The sequence below is a fragment of the Xenopus tropicalis genome, chromosome 9 (genome assembly GCF_000004195.4).
Source record: "Xenopus tropicalis strain Nigerian chromosome 9, UCB_Xtro_10.0, whole genome shotgun sequence".
Lineage (NCBI taxonomy): Eukaryota > Metazoa > Chordata > Amphibia > Anura > Pipidae > Xenopus > Xenopus tropicalis.
Genome location: NC_030685.2, coordinates 72308414 through 72325399, shown reverse-complemented (window position 1 = coordinate 72325399; position 16986 = coordinate 72308414). Strand labels below are relative to the sequence as shown.

The 16986-nt window shown below is 37.4% G+C and overlaps 1 protein-coding gene across 2 annotated transcripts in view; it reads left to right on the top strand.

Annotated features, from left to right (window-relative positions):
- The window catches only part of psmd14 (proteasome 26S subunit, non-ATPase 14), a 49005-nt gene that overhangs the window by 17521 nt on the left and 14498 nt on the right, over positions 1 to 16986 (top strand). For both annotated transcript variants that reach the window (NM_001030465.1, XM_012970490.2), the window contains 4 exon segments: positions 2014 to 2085; positions 2679 to 2798; positions 4923 to 4993; positions 8134 to 8284. In NM_001030465.1, coding sequence (NP_001025636.1) covers positions 2014 to 2085; positions 2679 to 2798; positions 4923 to 4993; positions 8134 to 8284 — 414 coding nt within the window.

Sequence of the window (16986 nt, the reverse complement as noted above, 5' to 3'; positions counted from 1 at the left end):
GGGATGCTTGAGACTTTGGTTCCTCTGGGTATTAGGGCCGATACGTATGTTCGTGCATTACCTGCAAGGGTGGTTAACTCTGCCAAACAGGAAAATCCTCTTTTAACAGTGCAGTGCCACCTGTTACCAGCGGGCATTTCATTTCACATGACTAAGCCCCATATCTGACATTGTGGAGGATACAGAGAAGACACAGCTGTAGGCAAATGGGCAAGTTTTTTTCTTTTTTTAACTTTATTTTATGTGATAATTGCCATCTGGTTAGAGGTGTCGTTATTCCTTTAGATCATAATTTAAGCTTTGTTACAGTGGTGCCTTTTGGTTTTTTTTATGCCATATAACAGTATATTTTTATATGCACTTTTTGGCCAAAAAAATATCTGGACAATTGCCTTTAAAACAGTTTATTCTGAAGTCAAGGGCATTCATATCCGGTTGGTCCTCCCTGTGCTGGTGTAGCAACCTTTACTTTTCTGGGGAAGCCTGTACTAAATTTATCTTGGGACCCAAGTTAAGTTTGTTTGGACTACTACTGTATTGTTTTTGCATCTAGATGGCTTTACCTTGCTTACAGTTAAAGATGGAAGCTCTAACAGAGCAGAAATTTGACCTATTAAACTGTTGGAAAGGTGGAATCCTATTAAGGTGCCAGGTTGAAACCTAATTAGCTCTAAGTTGAGCTAAATATCACTCTAATGCTAATGTGTTTTGCAGGAGCATACCTGTGTGCTTATGTCTACACCTGTTTCAGCATCTCTCCAGCTTAAACTTTGCTAATTAGAAGAGGCTTCCTGGTACTTTTGGACCCCTATTGTACTCGGTTGCATTGTTCAAATACATATGGGGAATCAATAATGGCAACAATAATAAAAATGTAAAAAGTTTTTTTTTTTTTTTTTTATTCGACCCTAAAGTCTGCGGTTATATCTATTCTGACTCCATTTAAAGCCAGCTTAAGGGACAAGGAAAGTTGAGGGAATAAATGCTAAACTCTGACATTTTTCTGCAGCAATACCCTGAAAAAAATGCAGACTTCTCTTTGGGAATCTCCCATAATCCAGTGGTTTTCGAGGAAGACCAAGACCGTGCTCATGGGCAGTACAGCCTATCAGTGCGGCACAGCATGCACAGGAAAGCACCTGGAGAGCTTGTTCATTAAAGTGGACGTCACTGTTGACCTTCAGAATCCCCACCCTGTGTAAATAATATGCGAAAAGCAACCATGCTTATGGTTGCCATTGCAAGGTGCCCATTCTGATTACAGAACTTCACTGATCTGCTACCTTTTAGTTTTCTCAAATGCGAGATTAGTGATAGTTCTGTTTTCCCCAACAGCCTGCACTACTGCATGTGCATTATAACACACTAAGGGGGATTCCGAACTTTTCATGCATGTGCAGAAATAGCTAAACGGCCATCTTTAATACGTAATGGAAGGCAATTTGGCAGCTGCAAGTTCAGCGGTGCGTAATACTTTAGAAAACAAACATAAAGTATGCATTATATTGTGTAAATAACTTAGCGATCAGGGAGATGAAACCAATGGTAAATATTTTAAAAGAAGGTTGCCTTGCCCTTTAAGTGTAATGGCGGTATAGAGGAAAACTGGCAATAGACCAGTGCTTGTTCGCTTACCTAGATATTCCAAAGAGCCAGTAACGGCAGATCTTGGGTGAGCATGTATTTGTTGTCCTAGATATTCTGTATGACTGTAATACATTTGTAACCATTTGTGTCATATACCTTCAGCCTTGGTATAAAGCGTAGCCCTAAATTGTTGAACCACAAAGAGGGGCTTTAAAAAATATAAAAACGACAGGGATAGGTAAATGACTCGCCTGAATATGGAGTTTCAATGCACAAAGTTTGCCCATCAGATGTGTAAACTGCATCACTCCAACAGTATTTCTCTCGACTACCCGTGTCTGGGGGCTGCTTAACGCTGAATTTTGTTTAATGTGTTTTATTTTAGTTTCTCTGTAACATTGCTAATTTTTTAAAATCTTTTTTCAGGGCCCGCCCACTGATGCTCCTGCAGTGGATACCGCTGAGCAGGTGTATATCTCCTCCCTAGCTTTGCTTAAGGTAAGGTTTTATGCCTTTAACTCCTTCTGTACTAGTAAGTTAGTAATGGCAAGGTCCCCTGCAAAGCAAGAGGTTTTATATTGCCCTTTATAGGTTTAAAGATATCAGATACCAGTGTTAAAGCTATTAGAAATCACTGCAAAATTATAAATAAAAAAAAAACAGTATTTTAATGGAACTTAGTACAGTGACTGTGCCACTGAATGCTTTACACGTCCCAAAATCAAAGGGGAAGTTAACCTTTAAACTTTTACTTTGTTATTGATGGAAGTATTTTATTGTTAGGCCTTCATGTATTTTTTTTATGGTTTAGCCTTCCTATTCTACCTCTTTTATAGTTTGCAACTAAAAATGTCAGTGACACCACTAACCAAAGAAACAAGTTGTGAGGCTTAAGGTTTATAATAATTTCTATTTGTTAGCCTATATTTATTTTTAGCCCTTCTACTATTCATCTTCCATCTTTTAGGACACCCCCGTCTACATCACACTAAAATTTATTCTTAAAAAAATCACCCCTTTAAATTGCTTCTTATTCTTCACTTTAAAAATGTCTCTACTAATGTTCCTCCTGCATTATACATTTTTTCTAGATGCTAAAACATGGACGTGCTGGTGTCCCAATGGAAGTCATGGGACTGATGCTGGGAGAGTTTGTGGATGATTACACAGTCAGGGTTATTGATGTCTTTGCTATGCCACAGTCCGGAACTGTAAGTCCTCTCAACGTTACTATTAAACATTCACCACTCATTCATATTTTAACTGAGATCAGAAAGAACTGGAACATTTGTACATATGGATATGCACTGATAAAATGTCAAGGCATGCAGTAACCATGTCCCTGTAGATTGCTAATAGGCAAGGGGGAAAGAGAAACAAGAGTCACTGCTACGGTCTCTATGCTAGTACAGGTATGGGATCCGTTATCTGCAAACCCTCTATCCAGAAAGCTCTGAATTAAGGAAATCCTTTCTCCCATAGACCCTATTTTAATCAAATAATTCAGATTTTTAAAATTGATTTCCTTTTTCTCTATAAAAATAAAACAGTGCTTTGTATTTGATCCCAACTAAGATATAATTAATCCTTACTGGATGTAAAATAATCCTATTGGGTTTAATTAATATTTTATAGATTTCTTAGTAGACTTAAGGTATGAAGAACCAAATTACGGAAAGACCCCTTATCTGGAATACCCTTGGTCCCGAGCATTCTGGATAATTGGTCCTATACCTGTAATTTAGAAACAGTTCTGCGATATTTTAGCAGCATTTCTCATTTGTTGCCTCGCTGTGTTGGAGCCAAGGGTGGTTTGTAATCCTATATACTGTGGCTCACTAATGCCCCCCCTGCCTGATCCTATCTCATCTAATTTTCTTTGGTCTTATTGTTTAGTAGCGTGGCTTTATTTGTGGCTGGTCTAGTAAAGGACAGGGAAATATAAAATTACTTGTCATTGGCAATTTTTAGCCACCCCACAATTATTCTAATCTCTAACTTTCTATCTCCTCTACTTTGGAAAACATAAATGTCTAGGGTAATTTGTTCTCACAGTGGCACTGCCATCTTGATACAGCATTACACCCTTAAACTCTTATTCTACCCTATTTTAAACAGTGCTTCAGTAATTTATACTAAGTATTCTGATTTGATTCTGCAAAAAAGCCAAAGCTGTGACAAACTAAACCCTAGGAACTTGTGCTCAGCTAGTCACTCAAAAATAAGGGACAAGGCATAGGGGACTACATTGTGCTAAGAGGCTTGTTCTTGAATGGAAACCGTTGTTGCATGCTGCCAAATTGAATTCTCTTGGGGCCTACAGGCGTAGTAACTGATTGTATCCAGTATGTGCATCCTGGATGGTAAGTTTTGTGCTCTTTAAAGGAACAGTAACACCAAAAAATGAAAGAGCTTTAAAGTAATAAAAATATAATGTAGTGTTGCCCTGCACTGGTAAAACTGGTGTGCTTGCTACAGTAACACTACTATAATTTATATAATAAGCTGCTGTGTAGCCACGGGGGCAGCCATTCAAGCTGGAGGAGAAAAGGCACAGGTCACATAGCAGATAACGGATACGTTCTGTAGAATACAATAGTGTTTTATCTGTTATCTGCTAAGTACCTGTGCCTTTTCTCCTTTGAATGGCTGCCTCCATGGCTACGTAGCAGCTTATTTATATAAATTATAGTAGACTTTCTGAAGTAAACACACAACTTTTACCAGTACAGGGCAGCAGCACATTATATTTTAGTTACTTTTATACACTTTCATTTTATGGTGTTACTGTTCCTTTAACAGAAAAGGCAAAACCAGATAAGGTCACAGTGCCCACATAACATGTGCTGTAACATGTACTAGGCTGATATTCGACCCTGTTAGCATTTGCAATTAACCACACAAGCCCGGAGAAAAGTTGCATGGTGTTCCTGTACACCTGCAATGCTTGATAATTTTTCTGCAGCTCTAACAGCATTTTCAGTGCGACAGTCACTAATGTTTGGATTGGCCTTACTCATAACTGTGTAGGCTTCTTCTGAAACTGTCATGTTTGTCACAAATTGCTCCATTTGCTAATTAACTTGATTTTAGAAGAAAAATACTGCTTCTTTTAACAGTTTTGTGCCTTGTTTTGTAACAGCAATAACCCTTTACTTTTAGCTATCTGAACAGCTTGGTTTGCAACTTGCATTTCATGCTGAAAATATTGAAATAAACGGCACACACTTAGCATGCTAGATTGAAAGAAATAGTAATGTCTCTCTTTTGTATTCTGTAAAGCCAATACTCTGGAGGAAAAATGCAAGTCTCCCTAATGCATATTTGTTTTCTAGGGTGTTAGTGTGGAGGCTGTGGATCCCGTTTTCCAGGCTAAAATGTTGGATATGTTAAAACAGACTGGAAGGTAAGAATATTTGTTCTGTGTGCTGTGATATATTATAATACTGCTTGTGAGATGGCAGTTTTTTTTCCTCTCTGCACTAAATAAAATATTTCTTTTATAAAAAAATTAGATCATGTTGGGGGGGGGTGGTCTTTTTAGTTTAAGCATCGATAATACACTAGCAATACAGAAAGTGATTCTTCCAGTTTATTTAAATTACATTGTATGTATATTTTGTAAGATTGTTGGTTCTGTTAAGCTAGGAATGGATTTCCACTTCTAAAGTTCTGCTTCCCTAGGTGAAGTTCTTACAGATTCTTTTGTTTTCATAAACTTTTGTATTCTACAAGACATCTGACCTGAAGAACAAAGTTGGAGAGATTTTAACCAGTAAAGCTTATCTCGTAAACAGGTTTATTAAGCACTACAGCCCTGCTGGTTAACCCAACATTCTGTAAAATTCTGTAGAAAGCTGCAATGAGTCTGATCCTGTATTTTAAACAGTTCAGGTGGCCCCAAGCACTTCCACAATGCTGTGAACTCTCGAGCAGGAAGCGTCCCCATATTGTTAAATAACAATGGACCTATTGGTTATAACCATGCACCAAATAAATACTCTGATGCTAGATTGGGAATAATTGATGTAGTGAAATATTTGCACATAATCAGGATATGATAGCTCCCCTTTAAAGGTCTGGACAATTTTGAGCTTAATTAACAATGGGGTTTGTTTGTAGAAAGAGTCGTGGCACCAAGTTCATCTTATCTGGGTACATGGATTGACCATGTTCTCTCAGGCTTTCTCTTCTGAATGTGGTAAAACTTCTTTCTTCTGGACTCTTATGAAGGCTTGACCTCGGTTGTCCCGTTTCTGCAATTATGGGTAATATGAGCCAAGTTCAGATAAGTAACTGCACAGAAGGCAGAGCTTTTACCGGGGACAAATATGGCGTTTGCAGTGTGGGTAGGCATTTTGCAGAATATACAGTGCAGAGAAGCTGTTCTTGTTTTTCCTTAATTAAATCGATATTGACAGACTGCTAGAAAATTTTGTTTTACATTACTTGGGCTGGGAACCAATAGGAAGATGTGCTGTACCTTGTTCAGAACGAGTTGACTGTGATTTTCTTCATACAGAAGTGCATTTGTTTGCCATTCTTCCATGTATCAGTGTCTCATTTGCTGCCTTTCCCTGCACTTACCTCAGATCCTCAGGCTGAATGCCCAAGGTGTGGGTAATGGTGCAAACCGGTCACTTATACCAAACAGCCATATATACAAAACTATAATGTGTAGTAACCTCCACAACCTTAGACCCTTCACATTTTGTTATAATACAGTCCTGAATTAAAATGCATTTATTTCACCATTTAGTTTACACAACATTCTTAACCGTTTTAAGCTGCAAATTTTTTTTTATTGTGACAAAAAAATTTATTAAAGTTAAGCACACAAAAAAAAAGCAGACGTTGGTTGCAGGATGTTCTGGAATGATACTGCTTTAGTCTTTTGTCCTTCTGAAAGATCAACTTTCTCCCAAGATTCAGTTTATTTAACATAACGAAACAGGTTCCTTTTGTTGAATTTTTGTCAAGATAGAAAATGATTTTGCATCAGTGACAAAAATCCCAATGGGCATAAACGAAAAATGGAAAATTCCACTGGGGTGAATAAAGGTCCCGAATGTCCACAGTGTTTAGAGCAGGGATCCCCAACATTTTTTACCTGTGAGCCACATTCAAATGTAAAAAAAGAGTTGGGGAGCAACACAAGCATAACAGTTGTTCCTGGGGGTGCAAATAAGGGCTGTTATTGGTTGTTTGGAAGCCCCTATTATTATTAATAACATTAATTTTTGTGGATTGGCATCCTACAGGAGGTTCTATTTGTCAGTACAACTGTTTTTATGCAACCAAAACTTGCCCCCAAGCCAGGAATTTAAAAATAAGCCCCTGCTTTAGGACCACTGAAAGCAACATCCAAGGGGTTGGTGAGCAACATGTTGCTCACAAGCCACTGTTTGGGGACCACAGTTTTAGAGTATGGAACAAGTGGTTGCTGGTCATGCTTGTATGATTATAGATGCAGTGGAGTGGAGCAGAGTGCCATCTAGACCAGGTCAGCTTGGACGGACTGCCCAGTCGATATTGGCTGACAATCAAGCAGATATTTATTGGCTGCATTGGTGTTGCCCTCTCCCGACTGGTCTTCCTAGACTGTCTTATTTGGATCATCCCTATTTGGCCCAATGTATTGGTGGCCTAAGTTGGTCAAGATCTGTTAATTTAGCAAGAGCGCCATGAGCTTGTGTTTTAGTTTTTCATATGTCTACCCATTAAGCACACTTACATAGTGGGACTTTCATTTTGTGTTCATGTTGTGTTCATGAAAATCAACATTAAAGTGCTCTTCCAAACACCATAGGCTCTCTAAATTTAAGAATTACTCTTAACTGAAGCGTAGTGAGTGTATTTGCCTTTTATATTTTGTCCCTTTCTGCTGTTCTTGTAGACTGTAAAACCAATTTATTTTAATAAAGTAGTAACCAGTTCTGCAGACATGGACATGGGATTGTATAATAACGTAGACTGGCTGTTGGTGACGATCTTAATTGCTTTATTGATTAACAGTTACATCGTAGGAAGGTGCTCTGCTTTAACGACCCACTTGATTTTGATGGAGTTTTGTTCTTTACCTCTCAACAGTTGTCATGTGCCCCGCTTTACATTCTTTTACTGTGACAAAAACGTAAAAATTAATGTTAGCAAAAGGCTCAGCGGCTGAGCGGAACAGTGCAAATTGCTTTTTGACTGAGTTCCTAGTTGTACTGCTGGTTTAATTGATATTTAAAGAGAAGATATTTACTCAAGTGCTGAAAGGGTAAAAACTGGCTCGGGGAAGGTGTGGTAACAGGGTGAAATACTGAAAGCACAATCTACTATTGCTAATGTGCATCCCTTAATGATAGCACTTCTTTGTCACACGTATTCATTTTCATGCGTTCACAACGATAGTATGGTGAATGTTCCTAATGGTGGCTTTTTCACACCACCGAGTTTCCATCTTCCTAATTTATACCCTGTTAGTTTAGTGTTTCTATTTCATATCTTACAGTGATATTGCTTGTAGTGTTTGGATTCTGAACGATTCTCTGGTTTCAGGCCTGAAATGGTGGTCGGTTGGTATCACAGCCACCCTGGCTTTGGCTGCTGGCTCTCCGGCGTTGACATTAATACCCAGCAGAGCTTCGAAGCCCTTTCGGAAAGAGCAGTAGCAGTAGTAGTGGATCCAATCCAGAGCGTCAAAGGAAAGGTACGATTAAAGATGTATTTTTTTTTTGTGCACATTATTATGTGTGAAATGTCTGTCCTGGGAATTTGTTCTTAGCCATTTGCTTATTGTCCCGTGTCTGTTGGTTAATGATGACTACTTTCTGTGTTTAAATTTTAATTTTGTAGAATTCAATAAACTTTGTCCCTAATAACCATTTATTTGCTTTTAAGAAGGGCGATATACTTCTATAAACAGCCTAAACCAACCTCAGCCTCATTGTTTAATTGTGCATTGACGTTATCTACCTCATTAGATCACTGCCAAGCTTTAACAGGCATTATCCGCCACATTTGGCGTTCTGCACAACATCTGGCTTTCAGTGTCCTTTAATCTGCTTTATACTATTAAATATAAGGCATTTAGGCTTCTCAGCCATTCACATTTTTCACATGGACGCAGGCGAATTGTAATGTATGCCAAATGCATTTGAAAAGAAATCAACTTGCAATGCATATTAGTTTGTAGTTGTCCTTTGTTTAAACGTCTTTTGTTATTGTTTGGATTTCCTCCCCTTCTCCCCTTTTCTTCCCTTTTTTTCTTTTTTTTTTTTTTTGTTTTCTTTTCTAGCCCCATATGCCATTTTCCTATTTCCTGCCTCGTGACAGCAGGGCGCAGCTCTATTATCACCTTCACAGAGCTGTCTGCAAATGTGAGAGGCAATTCGATTTTGCTCAGCCACAGGGAGAGTGGATTAGAAAAACTCAGAAGCTCCAGAAATTGGCTTCAATGGCTTACTGCTTTAAAATACTGCTGAGGTGTCTTGTTGGAACATGTCACTTCTATTGTAATGTAAAATAATAGATATGATAAAATGATCGCAATGCATCATTGTGCAAGTTTGCTTTTCTTGCTCAAAATAGTCTATCATTATGGATCTTGCTAAACATTGTGTGTTGGAGCACAGGAACCAGCGCTTCCTAGGTTTGGTAAAAGTCCCGATCGGCATTTACATAATATTAGATTTGCCGAATAGAATACGTTATGATTCTCCCCGAGACACTGAAAGTGAAGTTATCTGTAAAATCAAAATATATATTCTTCTTGCCACATCCCCATTTATTTTTAATCTGGCAGAGTATTAATTGGTTTGTTTAGAGACGTCTAAAGAACTTCTGAGAATTCAACGGTTCATGTTCGTTCTCTTAACGAGCTAATTGGATTGATTTATGGAGTGTTATATTGGTAACATGTAACTGCCTCTCTTCTGTGAGAGAATATAAAAGCCCCTTAGTTGAGTCAGTGGGACATAGAAGGCCCCAAAACAATAATAAATCAACTTCTCAGCGTTCCAGTTTAATGCTATATGGCTAGAAATAATGCCCAGCAGGATATATATGTGCTGTTTTAGTTATAGATATTAGTCTGTTGTTTTACTTTGTTACTGGATAGAGGTTTTATGAAATGTGTGTTTAAATACATTAAAATTCTTTACAAACTTGAGAGAAAATGACTTGAAATTGCTAGAATTGTAACTTGTTATGAAAGGTTCTGCGATTTTTGTTGTTTACAACAAAGGTATGGAACTTGTTATCCAAAATGCTCGAGACCTGGGGTTTTCTGGATAAGGGGTCTTTCTGTAATTTGGATCTCGATACCTTCAGTCTGCTAAAAAATAATTTAAATATTAAATAACCCAAACAATCCAATATTGCCCACCTCAAGGGGGCCATATCGGGGAAAGGTCCACTCGATTGGTGACATATTCAACCAAGCAGGTCTTTCATGGTATGGGCAGCTTAAGGTGTGTGATATGAGCTCGGGATGTTGGTAAGTCACTATGGTTGTATAGTTTGGCTGATAATCAGTAACTCTGTATAATAAGTGGCTTATCGGACATGTGACAGAGATATCCAGCAGTGTAGTGTGTCAGGGACAGCCTAGATAAAGGAATTAGGTACAACAAAGGGGATACAAAAGGAATAACCTACCTCCAAGGCCATGTAGCCTAAGGCAATTGGATGTTCTGGTATAAATCTTTGTATATCAATCATTAGTTTGTGTTTCAGTGTTTTGCTTTCATAAGTTCCAAACAATATGTCTGTATGGACAAAAACAACAGTGATGCTAGGAGGTAGCCAATCAATGGAATGCTGGCGAGTGCAGTTTTTACATAGCTATTGCTTTAAGATAAGAAAATAGTGGGAGCTTTTTCATACGTTAAACAGATACTTGTAGAATGTTACCCTTTGCCCCCATTAAAAATTGTGTGATTCCATCCTATTCCACCACTTTTTTTCAAATCCATGGGTTAATCTTATTTCAGCCTCTTTATTTTTCCAGGTTGTTTAGTAAATAGAACCAGAGTGGATCCTCTGAGAATAGAGCCAGAGAATGCAAATACTCCTAGGAATGTGTTTTCTGGAACCAAAATTGACATTGTATAAATAATTTGAATGTGTCTAACGTCAAGCACACAATCCCATCATTTCAGTGATATGCATTTGGCATAAGTCAATTTCAGTTGTTTCTGCTTTCCAGTGAAAATGGCTTAAAATGTCTGATTTCCCTAAATTTTTTATGCTGTGAGCCTACAGGAGACAGCAAATGATGTTTTTCTCTTGTGTATGCTTGACAGTGCACAGCAGCAGAAATAACCTAATAATAAAGAACCCTCGCTGCACTCTCACTGTCACATGTCCCATTTTAATTTTTAAAGGATTCAGAAGGAGAGCAAGAAGTTGATAACCGGTCTGTTGCAGGTGATAAAAGATGTTTAGATGGGACATTAGTCCTTTTTTTTCCCCCCACACCTGGCATATCAACAATGCTTGTGTGTTGATGGAATACATTAGAAGGGCAAGCTTGACTTTGAATGGAAGTGGTTCCGCGCAGGTTGGCTCCATTGCTCAGGCAAATGAAATGCTTTGTGCTGCAGTTGTCGCTCTGTAGAATATCCTTGAGATTAGAATGTAGAACTAACATGTTGAACTTGGCTTCTATGGCTGGATTCTTTATTCCAAAGCTTGCAGAGAGGATATTGTCCTATGTGGACAATAACAGATAAGTTCTGGCTTTCATAGCTGCTTTATACCATGAAACTATTTGCAAATTTAAGGGAAAACTATCCTCCTGGAGGAGCTTGCAGCAGTAGAAAGGAGGCTCACAATGAAATACAATTCCATAGAGAACCTTAAAGGTTGATCTATGGTAAAAACATATTTGATTTCCTTAATATTTTTGAAACTGTGGCTGATGGAGTTGTAAACTGATATGTTCTATATATCTGTAACCTTCTTATTAGCGATGAGGGACCAAAGGTTGAGGAACCGGGGGGTATTAAGCTTAAAAAAAAAAAGTTCAACACCACTGCAATGAATGGTTTCAGTTCACTACTCTGCAATAGAATTTACTTGTTGACAGACAAAAATGAATAGTTTATAAATAAGTTCAAGCCCTTTAAATTACCCTAAAGCAGGGATCCCCAAAGTTTTTTCTATCTGTGAGCCGCTTTCAATTGTAAAAAGAGTTGGGGGGTGACAAATAAAGGCTGTCATTAACTATTTGGTAGCCTCTATGTGGACTGGCAGTCTGAAGAAGGCTCTATTTGGTAGTACACCTGGTTTTTATGCAACTAAAACTGGACTCCAAGCCAATGCTTAAAAATAATCTGCTTTGAGACCACTGTGAACATCCAGTGGGTTGGTGAGTTGCTTCTGAGCCACTAGTTGGGGAGCACTGCCCTAAAGCCAGTTTGAGTTGACATTGTTTTCTTTAATAAATATTTTTGGTTGATAAATGTATATTTAATATATATAGTTTTTTTATTGTTTAATATTTTGTTCACCATACTATATGCATGTAATTATTGTACCTGTCCATCCCTCTCTGAAATATTTAAATTTTAGCATTAGTGGAAGGTGGTCAGAGACATTCCCTATAGCAGTGATCCCCAACCAGTGGCTCGGGGGCAACGTGTGGCCTCAAAGCAGGGGCTTATTTTTGAATTCCTGGCCTGGAGGCAAGTTTTGGTTCTGTAAAAACCAGACTTACTGCCAAACGGAGCCTCATGTAGGCTGCCAGTCCCCATAGGGGCTGCCAGATAGCCAATCAGAGCCCCTGTTTGTAACCCCAGGAACATTTTTCATGCTTGTGTTGCTCTCCAATTCTTTTTACATTTGAATGTGGCTCACTGGTAAAAAAGGTTGGTGATCCCTGCCCTATAGAAATGATCAGAACGCCACCATCGAGCGGTGAACAATTTAAAAAAAAAAAAAAATTGCCTCAGAGCTGTACAATGTAAGTTTCAATCAAAATATACAGGATGGAAATGTTCTGCACTTATGTTTTGTATTTAGAGGGGAATAAAGTATTAACTTTGCTTATAGAGAGTGTGTATATATTTTAGATTTTTATTAAGTGAACCCCACAACCCCAAACAGCTGGCAGCTCTATGTAGGATATAGTTTAGGCACAGTGCTGTTTAATAAGCAAGCGTCAGCTTGTCTGGGAAAAAAAAATGAGAATAAGGCAGATGACAAAAAGCAGACCCTTTATCCTTAAAAGAAGACAAATTTGGAAGGATTCTATTGTTTGAAAATAATCTGGCATTTATTTAGTTGAACTGAACAATATTTATTTTTACATTCCATGGGTCAGTCACCTGCCATCTTTGTATAGAATAAATACGGAATGGCGTTCTTGTTTTTCCAAGCCATGACGATTCCTCGAGCGAACACAGATGTACAAAAAAGATGCGCTTCTATTTTTCTATTGACAGCTTCCAAATATTTAGTATCTAATTCCAAGACTCGCAATTAGTAGAGAATCCATGGTACTGCAACGGCACATCCCACCAGCTAATTATATTTGCAAGGTCAGAGAAAATACATATTTCCAGCAAGATAAAGGGCTGTATTAATGCGCGTCTTCTACTTGGCTGTTATATCACAGTTTGTTGATCTGAAATATAATGTGTACAATTCACAAATTTGTCTTGCTAACAGAAAGTGGTGTGTGTGTGATTGTGTTTATTTTACTAACCAGTATATTCACAGCAATCACTTCCAAATATCTCTCCAGTAAAGATGTGTTAATTACAAAACAGACAAGGTCTTCTATTATATTAAAGCTTCTAACAAGAAGACAGCAGGAATCACACATTTAAATAGCATCATCAACCCCTATTTTAGTCCCGTGTTTTGATCCGCGAGTTACGCACAGACCAAAGGTGCTATTAAAGCCTGAGTGTACGAAATAGGCAGCAATATATGAACCAAATTTATTCAACAAGAAAACAGACCTTTAACATGATTTTAACAAGCCGGCAAAATTATAAGCCATCATATGCTGCCGATTCATGCGGTGATAATAAAGGAAACAAATAGATGGCTTCCTAATCTAGCCAACCCGCTAATGGGTTCATTACAAAATGTCTTCTGCAAAAGCAACCACCTAAGTCTCAAGGCAAGTAGGCAGCGTTTTAGAGCGTCGTCTACAGCATCTTTGGAATTTGGGAATCGAGCTTCTGAGCTGAGCGCCATTGTCGTTGCTGCCTGAAGAGGCTATTAATCTATAGGGGTATAGGGTGTTTGCCCAATGTAGTATTACTGGTGTTAAAGTGAGCATCCCTGCTATACATCATATGTCGGCCTATGTTCTATCTATATAATCTGTGTATTTACCATTAACATTATAGAGCTTCTCTTTCTGTATCTTCCCTACTCCGATAATGAGCATCTATATATTTTTTAACCTACCTGTTCTGCCTATGTTACTTTGTATCCCTCCGTGTTCTTTTTACCTTCCGTTATTGTTATTCAGAGTTAACATGTGCAACCCTAATACATGTTTTTTTTCCGCTTAATCGCAGTCACTTTAAATATAAATCCAGAAGTCCACTGGGGCATGTTCCTCGAATCTTACTGTGGCATAATTAACACCTATTTCACCCTAACTCATTAGAGCTTTGGACATGAGCGACTGGAATTATTTTGATATAATGGTCTGACAGAAGCCTTGGTTTCTCACTGTGCCTTAATAATAATAAAAAAAAAAAAAAGTAATTAAAATACTTAGTAAAAATTAAAATGCAGAATAAATGGCTAATCGTATTTATGTTCATAATTTTATTTTTTCATATATTGATTCTAATTTTAGTAACTGCTTGGTTCTATATACTTAGCTTCCTTAAGGCAGTTGCTATAGTGATGGCAGTTGATGCTGTTGTGTTTTTTTTCCCCAATGTTAAAGTAGGCACTCATTTTTTGTAACATGATAAATCCACCGAATATGAATGCAGAGTTTTACAATAAGGCTACAGGCATGGGATCTGTTATCCGGAGACCCATTCTTCAAAAAAGCTCAGGAATACGGGAAAGGCCATCTGCCATAAACTCCATTATAAGCAAATAATTCTAATTTTCAATAATGATTTCCTTTTTCTCTGTAATAATAAAACAGTACTTGATGTTAACTAAACTGCATGAATCCATAGTGGTGGCAGAACAATCCTATTGGGTCTATTTAATATTTAAGTGGTTATTATGAGCACAAGGTGCATCAGGCAGGATTTGCAGAGAATACACATAAGAGCATATTTATTAACAATGGAGACAAACCTCACCAGTGATGTTACCCATAGCAACCAATCAGCAATTCGATTTTAATGGTCACCTACAAGTTAGAAAAAAAATCTGATTGGTTGCTATGGCCAACATCACTGATGGTGTTTTTTTCCAGTGTTAATAAATACACCCTATAGAGTTCCTTTAGCTTTAGGCCAGTAGTTCCCAAGCTGTAGGCATTGGGGTATTCAACATGAATGCCAGTTAGGGTACATCTTAAATCCCTGTTTGGAGATCAATTGGGCTAAAGTTTGGGTTGAAAACATACTTTACTGCCCTGGGAATTCTTAATATATCAGATACTAAGCAGATACTAATACATATTTTTTTTTTTTTTTCCTGTTCCACTTTTTATGACCTAAGGAGGGCTCATAACATTGGACCTCCAAGGGACTTAAAAAGGTTGTTTACCTTTACATTAACTTTTAATATGATGTAGACAATCCTGAGCCAATTTGCAATTGATTTTTAGATTTTTTTTTTTTTGTAGTTTTTCAGTTATTAGCTTTTTGTTCAGCAGCTCCCTAGTTTGGAATTTCAGTAGCTATCTTGATGCTAGGGTCTTGTTTACCCTAGCGACCGGGCAGTAGGTAAAATAAAAGACTGGGATATAAATAGGAGTGGGCCTGGATTGTAAAAAGTTAAAAAAATAAATAAATAAATAAATAAAAAAGTAACAATATTAATACATATGGGATCCTTTATCCAGAAAGTTCCGAATTACGAAATGGCCGTCTCCCATTGACTCCATTATAAGCAAATAATTCTAATTTTTAAAAATGATTTCTTTGTTTTCTGTAATAATAAAACAGTACCTGTACTTGATCCCAACTAAGATATAATTACCCCTTATTGGGGGCAGAACAGCCCTATTGGGTTTATTTAATGGTTAAATGATTCCCTTTTCTCTGTAATAATAAAACAGTACCTGTACTTGATCCCAACTAAGATATAATTACCCCTTATTGGGGGCAAAACAATCCTATTGGGTTTATCCATTATCTAAATTATTTTTTAGCAGACTTAAGGTATGGAGATCCAAATTATGGAAAGATCCCTTATCTGGAAAACACCAGGTCCCGAGCATTCTGAATAATAGGTCCCATACCTGTACATTTGTAAGCTTACGGAGCAATTGGGGGTCAGTGACCCCCCAATTGAAAGCTGGAAAAATGTTGATATGGAGAGCAAATAATTTAATAGTGAAGACCAATTGCAAAGTTGCTAGGAATATGGCATTCTAAAACATACTAAAAGTTAATGTAAAGGGGATCCACCCCTTTAAAAGTTAAGCAACTGCTGCCTTGGGGTATAACTGGTCCTTTAAAGGCACAACATTTTTCCTCTTCTTATTGCTAAAATAAAGAAAACACTCTGAAATTCACATATGCAAATCCAGCATAGAAATGTGGAATAAAATTATAAAAATAACAGGATAGCTGGGTCGACTTTTATTTTGAACACACCAGATTGATGATTTGTGCAGCTAAATTAGTTTTCTGTAGTAGTTTTCACTTGCCTGAGCAAACGAAGTCTAACACACCATATTAAAGACAGGCCCCTTGGAGCACGGCATGGAATATATTATACGCACTGTAATGAGATGGTTGTTGCATGTATAAAATCTTCCTGTAATTGAGCAGAGAGAAAAGCAATAAGGGTATATTGTAAAAACAGCGTTGCTAGACTTCATACAGATGCTTATTTCCCAGAGTACTGTGTGTGTTTCCAACCCTGGCTTTTAGCTGTGAAATAAAGTTGCTGATTTCAGTCGTTGAGGCATTAAAATTAAAAATATAGAAATGTTAGTTCAGAATTAAGACCAGTGCTATGGGCTTGAGTTTATAAAGTTTAAAAAGTAATGTTTCCATATTCAGCTATCAGACCCCTTATCCAGAAACCCATGAATTACAGAAATGACATCTCCCTTTGACTCCATTTTAATCAAATAATTCACATTTTTAAAAATTATTTCCTTTTTCTCTCTAGTAATAAAACGTTAGCTTGTACTTGATCCCAAGGAAGATATAATGTAATTAATCCTTATTGGAGCCAAAACTATTTTATTGGGTTTAATTACTGTTTAAATAATTTTATTAGCAGACTTAAGGTAGGAGA